The 9972-nt window shown below is 44.5% G+C and overlaps 2 protein-coding genes across 4 annotated transcripts in view; both read left to right on the top strand.

The window, feature by feature from the left end:
• Positions 1-2128, top strand: part of vipas39 (VPS33B interacting protein, apical-basolateral polarity regulator, spe-39 homolog) — an 11392-nt gene extending 9264 nt beyond the window's left edge. For both annotated transcript variants that reach the window (XM_015046635.1, XM_015046636.1), the window contains exons 14-19: positions 490-624; positions 717-758; positions 827-1003; positions 1456-1545; positions 1642-1746; positions 1814-2128. In XM_015046635.1, the coding sequence (XP_014902121.1) occupies positions 490-624; positions 717-758; positions 827-1003; positions 1456-1545; positions 1642-1746; positions 1814-1834 (570 nt within the window). In that variant the 3' untranslated portion in view covers positions 1835-2128. The remainder of the gene's footprint in view (positions 1-489; positions 625-716; positions 759-826; positions 1004-1455; positions 1546-1641; positions 1747-1813) is intronic.
• A 1017-nt stretch (positions 2129-3145) lies between these two features.
• On the top strand, positions 3146-9415 carry gpr132b (G protein-coupled receptor 132b). Of its 2 annotated transcripts, XM_015046634.1 has the most exons (3): positions 3146-3248; positions 4953-5144; positions 7899-9415. In XM_015046634.1, exon 3 carries the CDS (start codon positions 8028-8030, stop codon positions 9084-9086), a length of 1059 nt encoding a protein of 352 aa, XP_014902120.1. In that variant the 5' UTR covers positions 3146-3248; positions 4953-5144; positions 7899-8027; the 3' UTR covers positions 9087-9415. The 2 variants fall into 2 exon arrangements, with proteins under 2 accessions (XP_014902120.1, XP_014902119.1); XM_015046633.1 differs by lacking the exon at positions 3146-3248 and having other exon boundaries at positions 4690-5144.
• The last annotated feature ends 557 nt before the right edge of the window (positions 9416-9972 follow it).

The raw sequence follows: 9972 nt of genomic DNA, 5'->3' as shown, positions 1-9972 counted from the left end.
CCCTCCCCCTCTCCCTTTCTCTCCCTTTTTTTTCCTTTTTTTTTTCCCAGCCTGCTCCCACTCTATTCCCAGTCTATTCCCAGTCTACTCCCAGTCTATTCCCAGTCTGCTCCCAGTCTATTCCCAGTCTGCTCCCACTCTATTCCCAGTCTGTTCCCAATCTGCTCCCAGTCTGTTCCCAGTCTATTCCCAGTCTGCTCCCACTCTATTCCCAGTCTGCTCCCAGTCTATTCCCAGTCTGCTCCCAGTCTATTCCCAGTCTGCTCCCACTCTATTCCCAGTCTGTTCCCAATCTGCTCCCAGTCTGTTCCCACTCTATTCCCAGTCTGTTCCCACTCTATTCCCAGTCTATTCCCAGTCTGCTCCCACTCTATTCCCAGTCTATTCCCAGTCTGCTCCCACTCTATTCCCAGTCTATTCCCAGTCTGCTCCCAGTCTATTCCCAGTCTGCTCCCAGTCCACCTGTTGATGCTCCTTGTGGTTCTGCAGGCGGCGGACCGGAAGGCGGAGCGGGAAGGAAAGCAGGAAGTCTTCCAGAAGTTTCCCAGAAAAGCCTCCATCCTCAACATGCCGCTCATCACCACCCTGTACTACTGCTGCTTCTACCACTACAACGAGCCGGAGGTCAGGCCCAGACTGGGATCCAACTGGTTAAACTGGGAGGATTTGGGTCAGTTGACCCAGATCAGCCGAACTTCCTGTTTTTCTGTCTTCAGGGAACCTTCAGCAGCCCGCTCAACGTCCGGCAGACATTCAAGGTGAGACGTGTTTTCTCTCTTTGCTCTGACCTCTGACCTCTGACGCGGTCGCCGACGCTGTCCCTCAGATCTCGGAGAAGCAGTACTTCACGACGGCGCTGGCGGCGCGCGCCAAGCTGAAGAACTGGGCGGACGTAGACGCCATGTTTAACTCCAGGAACTGGCTCGGCTTCTCCAAGAAGAAATCTCCGCTCAGCTTCCAGCGCGTCGTTGACATCCTGCAGAAAAACTCCGCCCCCACGCGGGTGAGTGGGCGGAGCCAGGAGCTCAGATGCTAAGCTACGGCAAGCCGTTTTAACATACAATCAGTTTTTTCCCATTTATATTCAGAATATATGAAATTGCTTTATGTTCAGAATATATGAAATTGCTTTATGACTACATATTATAAATTAAGTTGTCTTATATTATAATTTGATTAGACAGAAACCTGACAGATTTACATTCTGCCTGGTGGGAACAACGTAAGATTTACTGTATCTGGAGAAAATATTTCAGATATCTTCAACTAATTTCAAGATCTCGTTTTTAGTTTTAACTAGTCAAAATTCTAATTCAAGATATCTTAAATTACCATTCTGGATAGTAAAAATGCTTTCTTAGATATTTACAATGTAATTACAGATTGTCATATTAAACTGATTTTATGTTAAAATGGCTTGCTATATTCCACGCTAATGCTATCGGTTGCTAACAGGTCCTACAGGAATACGTCGGACTCGTTAGCGACGCGGAGCTCAGGATCGGATTGGCTCAGAAACATAAATGCCACGACATCGTCATCAATGTGAGTTCTTTGATTGGCTGCTTTCCGTAGCTGTTTAAACCAATGAAAACGCTGGGGGCGGGGCTTTGACGTTTCCTCCGCCTGTCGGCCAATCAGACGTACCGAGACATGAAGGATCGGCAGCAGCTGGCGGAGTACCGGAAGAAGGTGGAGCGCGGTTCGGCGGAGGAGCGGAAGATCGACGAGTTGCTAAGCAACCAGGTGAGGAAGAGGAAGAATGTTATGGTTTAGGTCACATGACTCATCTGGTCTGGTTCTTCTTTCACAGCAAATCCGATGGAAAAACTGAGGACTTTTATTGTGAAACTCAAGTGCCAGCTTCCTGTTTGGGCGGAGCCAAAACTTCCCGCCGAATCGTCGCCAAGACTTCTGTCGCCGTTCCCTGGAAAACTTTAAAAATCCAAAAAAAAAAGAGCAAAACTGTAAAAACAGAAAGCGAGAGAAGATGTGATGGTCCAGTTGGGTCAGAACCGGTTCTGGTTCTGAGTCCATGTTTATGTCATATTAACCATGTCTGTTCTTATAGAAGGAAAACTGTTAAAAACATGACGTTTGATGAAATAAAGTGATTTTTTAATCAAAACTGCAGAGAAAAAAATGAATAAAGGTTGATAATAAAGGCTGCAGGGGCGTCAGAGCTCCAGCAGAGGGCAGCAGCCTCAACGAGGTGAACACACCTGAACATCCCAGAAACTTTTATTAGAGGAAATAGAATAGAATATACTCTATATGTATGAACTTTATATTTAATATGTTGCTAAAATGTTTTAATGTTTCTGTTTTAAGAGCTAAATTAACAGAAAATCTCATTTTAAGACATTTTACAAAACAAACTGGTCATTTTCTGAAATCTAGTCCCATAAGCAGACTATCTGTAGTACAGATAAAAAATATGTCATATATTTAATCACACAGAGGAAAATATTTAAGCTTTCATTTTTTTGCCGTTTTACAAGTAAAAGAAATTCTCAAAAATTCAGATTAAATTTTTTTTAAGTTTCTGAAGAGTATTCTGTTCATTTCTATAAAGTTAATGGAATAGATTTCCTGTCATGACTCCAGTTCTCCCTGATGCAAAGCACGTCTTCCTTCCACTCAATTTTATGTCAATCTGCTTGGACAGAGAACTCTTTAGCTTTTTTAGCATCTTGAGCTTCTTTATAGCAGTGAGTTGATTTGCAGATTTAGCAGTGCGTTCACAGATTGACTGACAGCGCTAAGCCCCGCCTCCTGCTTCTGATTGGTTGTTTTTGATGCATTTTTACAAAAGTTAAATACTGCAGCTTTAATTATTGCACTTTTATGAAATATTTTAATTTTTTTAAGCTGTACTAGTTTAAAAAATCGTAACATAAATTCCAGTTCTAATAAAATCCAAAGTTACCTGGAATCCCCCGTCCTGGAAGCACAGGGCGACTGTGGGAAGGAAACAGAAGAACCGTTAAATAACCGGAGCAGGTGAGGAATAAATCATCTCAGGTCACCATGGTAACCGGCAGGTCAGACCGCCACCAGGTGGCGCAGTGGCAGCGTTTTCCCGCTGCTGACTCAAAACATGAAGACCTGGAGGAAAGAGCGGTGGGTGATGACTGCGTGATGACGTCAGTGACGTCACCCAGGGGGTTTCTCTGAAGGGAGCCGCCACCGGTCGCTTCATTCAGGAGCAGCGCGAGCGCAGAGACGGACCACGCGCAGCTTCACAGGTGAGTTTTTACCTGCAGCAGCAGATCGATCAGCTTCATTGGTTCATGTCAATAAAACAGAAATGATGAGAAAATCTGAGGAAACAAAGAGAACAGATGAAGCTCATGAAATATTAATGTTTTTACCGTCATGATTCTCATGACGCTCTAACGCATCTTATCGGAAATATTAACGCTGCTTGAGATCGTTTCAGTGTTTATTTACCTCATTATGTAAAGAAAAGTTATTAAATCAGTTTCTGATCCTCCTCATTTATTTACTGAAAAAAACTAATTTTGTACCAAATTTATGAAGCTTAGAATCTGAATTTGATCCCAGCAGCGGCTCTGATGGAGGATTTAGGACCTTTTGATTATTTTTACAAATGTTGATAAACTACATAAAATGAACCAATCAAATATTTAATCTCTTAGTATGGAAATGTTAACCTGAACATGGAGTTACTACTTAAACAGGAGTTTTGGAGTCATGGAGGAAAACGCAACATTATTTATTTAAAAACCAAAATAAAAAAACTGAATGACCGAAAGAATCACTAAGTGTTGGAACTACAGGAAATAAAGCTGATTGCAAACCCAAAAGGACAAGATTTCATATTTCTACTCAAAAGTAAAAAGTTTCCAATACATATTCTGGTCTGTCTGGTTAAGCTTGTTTTCCTCATGGCCAGAAAAGTCTTGATGCTCCAGAATAAAATTACTGAAGAGAAAGTAAAAAGTACGGTGTAGTAAAAATACTCCTAAAGGTACTTTTTTTTCTGATCAAAAAGTTTCTTTATGTAAATGTAACTGAGTAAATGTAACTAGTTACTTCCCACATCTGGTCAGAAGTTAAGGGGAAATGTGGTTTTAACAAAGAAGAAGAAGAAGAAAACACCAGAACCACCAGGATCCGGCGATGTGGATCATCTCACTTGGGTCCAGATTTTTCTGCTTTTCCTCCACTGAGTCTGGTTCCGCCGGGTTCTGGAGGTTCTGTTGGAACTTGATAAATTAACTTTTTATGAAGTTTCTCTCATCAAATCAAACCTGGAGCGTTGCTTTGATTCTTCCATGTTTGAGAAATCCTTTTATCTCCATGGAAACCATACGGCTGTAAAACGCTAGATGGACGTAGCCCCGCCTTCAAGGCGCAGCTCTTCCCCCACTCAGCTCCTTCAGACTAGCCAGCAGCAATTAGCAAACAGTTGCTGAGCTCGTTATAGCAGTGCTGATACAAACGTTAAAGGGTTAAAGAGGAGCCTGAACTTTGAGCCCAAACCTCCCATCCATCGTCTCTCCTACTCCAGCATCTCTCTGCTGGATATCATCTCTACTCTTTAGCTACTGAGCTGTTAGCATGACAGTCATGAAGCTGTCACACAGCAACGATCTTCAGTCAGAGGCCTCTCCAGATTTGTTGCAAAACTGACTGCTACTGGAGTTTCATGTAGTTTCTGTGTTTGATAGTTTATTTTTTATCTGAACTGCCATGCTAGCAGACGTTAGCCTGATTATTGAGCAGAGCAGCTGGTAAACCCCCAGGCTGGACTTTACAGGAATGTGTTGCTCATTCCTCAGCAGAAATTCTGACTTGGAGGTGATGCAACAGAACAAACGACTCCCACGATTCAGTGACACTTCAAACACAGAAACAAAACGTCCTCAAACGCACCAGCACCGCAGCTTGAGAACCACCGCTCTGAGTCTGCATTGCATCTTCAGGATCAGTGAGGCTAAAACCATCAGAGGAGAAGGAAACGGCTGCAGAAACGAGGCGATCGTCACTATTTATGTTTTGAGGAAACTGCGGCTGAGTGACCCTTTATTCTCAGAAAACTGATCCGTCCTGGATTTATTAAAGACAAACTTTCCAGTTACACCAGAGAAGAAGAAGATGATGGACATTAAATGAAGGTAAAATGTCTTCATTTACAGTTAGTTTGGGGTTTTATTTATAGACTTATCAGAATCTGGTGGTTTTACCTGAATATTAGTTAAATATGAAGCAGGAAAGAAAACCTGAAACAGCTTCACTGATGGGAAGACCATAAAGATGCAGAACAACCCCACATCATCACTGCACCACCACCGTGCTCTATAGCTCCATACTGCTGCTCTTTATTTAAATTCATTTCAATAACGTTTGTCGTAATAAAAGAAGAGATAAAGTCAGAATTTAGACGGTTGAACGTTTATAAGGGCTATAAAAAGTGAACACACCCTATAATATACTTCCTAACCAGAGTTTCTGTGATCATCTTCTGACCTTCATGTGTGACTGAGTGAAACAAGCCCACATCATCACCCCTCCACCACCGTGTTGCTAAGTTTTGCTGGTGCTAACCTGACTTTCTGTCAGGTCAAAGTTCTGTCCTTCATGCAGCGCTTTAGCATTAGCTTATGCTAAATTAGTTTTAGCTAAATACCATCCTGCCATGGTACTTTAGCATTAGCTTCCACTAAATACCATGTTAGCATAGCTCATTAGCTTTCAGTAAATTCCATGTTAGCTTAGCTCATTAGCTTTCAGTAAATTCCATGTTAGCTTAGCACATTAGCTTTCAGTAAATACCATGTTAGCATAGCACATTAGCTTTCAGTAAATACCATGGCGGTACGTAGCGTGTTAGCATCAGTAAAACTCGTGTTCATAATTAGGACAGCTAACTTTTTACTCAGTGGTTCCACCACTGTTCGCGACCTTTAGCCTGCTAGCTGACCATGGACAGGTTCCTGTTTCTGACACTTGATTACTTTTCAACCAGAATAATTATAAACTACCTGTTTGCTGCTCTGAAGACGTTTTTACACCTTTAGGCTTCAGAGCAGCAAACAGGTGAACTAAAGTTTCTTTTCTGATCTGTTGAATAAATTCCAGTTTGGTTGCAGAGATAACCCCACAGTCAACCTGTTTAACAGATTTAAACAAACAGGAATCTGGTCTGGTTTTGACTCTTCCTGCCAGAATAAAAGTACATCCTGTCTGACACGAGCTCTGGGTTAGAAAAACGTTGATCTGACCTCAAAGTTTCCAGCATCATCAGGAAAAAACCCTGACAGGTTTTAGAGGCAGCTTGTTGTTACCATCATCAGTTTGTCACCTGGTTCTAAATGTGGAAACAAAGAAATGATGAGAGTCGGCCGCTGACGTCTGAAAGGTCGACATTTTGAAGCTCAAATGTTTTTATCTTTGTAATAAAAATCATATAAAAACTCATAAAATTCTATCAGTTAAATTGAAGATGGTTTTAGTGCAAAGGACCAGCTGCTTTCACACATTTGGTTCTCAGAGATGTGCTGAAAGATGTGGGCAGGAAGGATTTCCTGTAGTAGAAACACGACGAGTTTCTTCTTCTGCTTCGCTGTCTTAATGTCGACTTTGAGCTGCTTCTGTTTACGTCTCAATAATTTCCTGCCTTGGTTGTTTTCTAGTTTTCTGACTTTTTCCAGTTTAACTGCTCCTGTAGCTCAGTGCCGATGCAGGGATGGTTGTTAGCGAAGCGTCTGACTGCGGCTGGCACAGAGCGATCCGATCTGTGGCCTCACGACAACCAGCAGGGATCCTTCACTTCCTGTGTCCAGACAAAAACAAGACTTTCCCAGAGGAGTTTTTTTTTTGGAGATAAATGAGTCTGTCATATTGGCATAAAGCACATCTAAAGTTGTGTTTTCTTTGGTAGAGTGTCTGACTGACTGTTGAATAATTGGGAGAGCAGCAGAGAGTGAGGCACGATTTCAGTCTCCAGATTTACCACTAAAGAGTTGTGGTTTGGTGTTTGTAGGTTAGCAGCAACTGAATGACATCCTCCCTCAACAGTAGCTGAAGGGGGATGTCAGCGGTGGCCAAATGACACAATATGGTAACCTGACTTAAATCAGAAAAAAAACTAATCAAATTTAATATCAGAAAGTCAAACAGTGTAATTAAACAGAAGAATGATAAAGATAATTTCACTTAAAGTTCAGCTGCTTCTTTATTTGACCTCTTATTTACATTCAGACAGGTGAGTAAAACTCACCTGTCTGAATGCTGGTCCTTTAATCTACAGACTAACATGAAGCATAAGGAGCAACGAGACACCAGAAGCTCCAGGGTTGGTTCTGAAAGCAGATCTTGGTTCAGAAATCTGCTTGTTTCCTGTTTCAGACATGCAGCAGCTCATGTGAACAGACTGACTCAGACAGCAGAGAAACTTCAGCAGATAGTGATGCTGCAGAAAGAGGAACTTCTCTGGCTGAGATAAAGAGCCGCAGCGACAGAAAGAGGAACAGCGAAGACTTTACACTGAGATCGGTTATTTCTGAAGGATGTTTAGTTTAAGCTCTTCCTCCATCTCTAGGATCCACTGTTGGCTCTGAAACGACAGGTTCACTCTGGAGTCATCAGGCTCTGATTCTTCGCTCAATATAACAGTAAAGAACCTTAAAAACCAGAAACAAGGCAACTTTATTTTATAGCACCTTTCAGCCAGACACTCAAAGTGCTGATTAAAAGAAGTTAAAAACAACAGACATGAAGAAAAACAGATTCAGATTTTGAATACTGAAGAGGAGAGGAGCGAGGACTGAGCCTTGGGGAACTCCACTGATAAATTTACTCAGCTTCGGTTCAGACAGGCCGGGCTGAAGATTTAAAACTGTTGGTAACTTTCCTGGTTTTCTCTCCAGATGCTGATCTCATAGTGTGATGGCTGACGTCACCCTGCGGTTGGTCTGATTGGATCGGCTTTCTTCCTACAGACTCTAGTCCTTGATTGGCCAGTTGTCTGCAGAGACCCTTGGATTTGATTGGCCACCATGCTGAACGTCACAGGCGGGTTGTCGGAGAACCAGAGCTCAGTCAGCTGTGAGAGGCCGTACGGGGAGGACCGGCTGCCGCTGCTGGTTCTCTACATCGCCGTTCTGGTCGTCGGTCTTCCCGCCAACGTGCTGACTCTCTTCCTCACCTGGCAGCAGGTGCGCAGGAAGAACGTTCTTGGTGTTTACCTGTGGAGCCTGTCGTTGTGCGACCTGACCTACCTGTTCACGCTGCCGCTCTGGGCGGACTACGTCAACAACGGTCACGAATGGCGGTGGAGCTCGACGGTCTGCAAGCTGACGGGCTACATCTTCTTCACCAACATGTACATCAGCATCTTCCTGCTGTGCTGCATCTCCTGCGACCGGTACTGGGCGGTGGCCTACAGCCTGGAGTCCCGCGGTCAGCGGCGGCTGCGCCACGCCGTGGTCATCACGGTGGTCATCGTCCTGGTGGTGGCCGTGGGCCACAGCGCCGTCTTCACCATGAGGGAGGGAAACGTTCAGGGCTTGAAGCGCTGCTTCGAGCCGAGCCAGAGCAGCAAGGTGATGAGCTTCAGCTACGCCCGCTTTGTGATCGGCTTCCTGCTGCCGCTGCTGCTGCTGGCGGTCACCAACCGCCGCGTCCTAACCAACGTCCAGCGCAGCTCGGGCCTCCACGGCGACCAGAAGCGGCGGGTCCGGCGGCTGGCGGTGGCAGTGGTGCTGCTGTTCCTGGTCTGCTTCGGGCCGTACCACCTGATCCTGCTGGCCCGGGCCGTCATCAGCCAGTTCCCCCAGCTGGTGGACTCGCCCTGCATGTTTGAGGAGACCATGTACACGTCCTACACCATCTCCCTCGGCCTGTCCACCATCAACAGCGCCGTCAACCCCATTCTCTACGTCCTGTCCAGCAACAACATCCGCAAGGAGTGCCGCCGCGGACTCGCGCAGATCTGCGTGTCGGCATGTCACGGACCGTCGACCAACAGCAGCCAAATCAAATCCTTGGAGATGAACGCCGGAACCGACACCGAGAGACATCCGGTTGGACCAGAAGAGACCTTAGAGACCAGATAGAAAGTGACCGGATTGCTGAATCCACAGGCGGGTCTCTGGAGTCTAAAGGTTCACACCGGTTCTGTCCAGTCCGCTTTAACCCAACTCCAGTCCGTTTGTCAAGGAAGTCCAGTTCGGTTGAAGTGTGGACGCTAACTGACCTCTGGTCCTCCAGTCCGGTCTGGGAAAATTAACTCTGGTTCGGTCTGATATGTGAACACCAATCGGACCGGAGACCGCTGCAAAAGCAGGAAGTGGACTTCAACACAGGACATTCTGGGGAAATGAAACCAAAGCTAACGTGCTAGCCTAGCGCTAGCAGCAGAAATGGCTTCTGGTCTTTAGCCAAAGACTAAAGAGAAAAACTCCAACCGCAAAAACCTGACGCCTCCATCTTGTTTCCGTCTTCAGAAGTTTTTGTGCAGCGCCCCCACAGGCCAGGAGGGGAACAGGTTGGTTTGACTCAGAGAACCACAGCAGCTGGAGGTGGAGCAGATGATGGAGTTCTGGTTCCAGCAGAACCAGGTCTACTGGACCATGAGGGGGATGAACATTCTTACTCCTCTCTGCCTCCTTCAGTTCAGGACTGACGGACGAGTTCTTCTGGGACAAAACATGTTCTTAAAAACTGAACTTCAGATGTCTACCTTTAACCCCATGATGTTTGTAACCTGATTCAACTTTGGATAAAAGCAGAATGTGTGAGTTTATTGCAAACCAAAACAAATATAAGTTGTAATTCAGTGATTCTTGAGAACAGAGATAAAATGGGTTTTAATTTTCCCATATTTTTTAAATATTATTTCTCAACCTTATGTGTGCAAATATGAGAAATAATTTTTAGGAAATGTAAAGATGCTAAGGTCCAGGCTCCCAGTTGCAACATTTTTAAAAAAATTACAGTTTT

The sequence above is a fragment of the Poecilia latipinna genome, unplaced genomic scaffold (assembly GCF_001443285.1).
Source record: "Poecilia latipinna isolate Pla-1442-1.1 unplaced genomic scaffold, P_latipinna-1.0 Scaffold786, whole genome shotgun sequence".
Lineage (NCBI taxonomy): Eukaryota > Metazoa > Chordata > Actinopteri > Cyprinodontiformes > Poeciliidae > Poecilia > Poecilia latipinna.
The sequence above is the reverse complement of the archived record's forward strand: the minus strand, read 5'-3'. Positions and strand labels throughout refer to the sequence as shown.

Coding starts and splice junctions, on each gene's coding strand:
- gpr132b (XM_015046634.1), top strand. CDS start 8,028: ATGCTGAACGTCACAGGCGGGTTGTCGGAGAACCAGAGCTCAGTCAGC.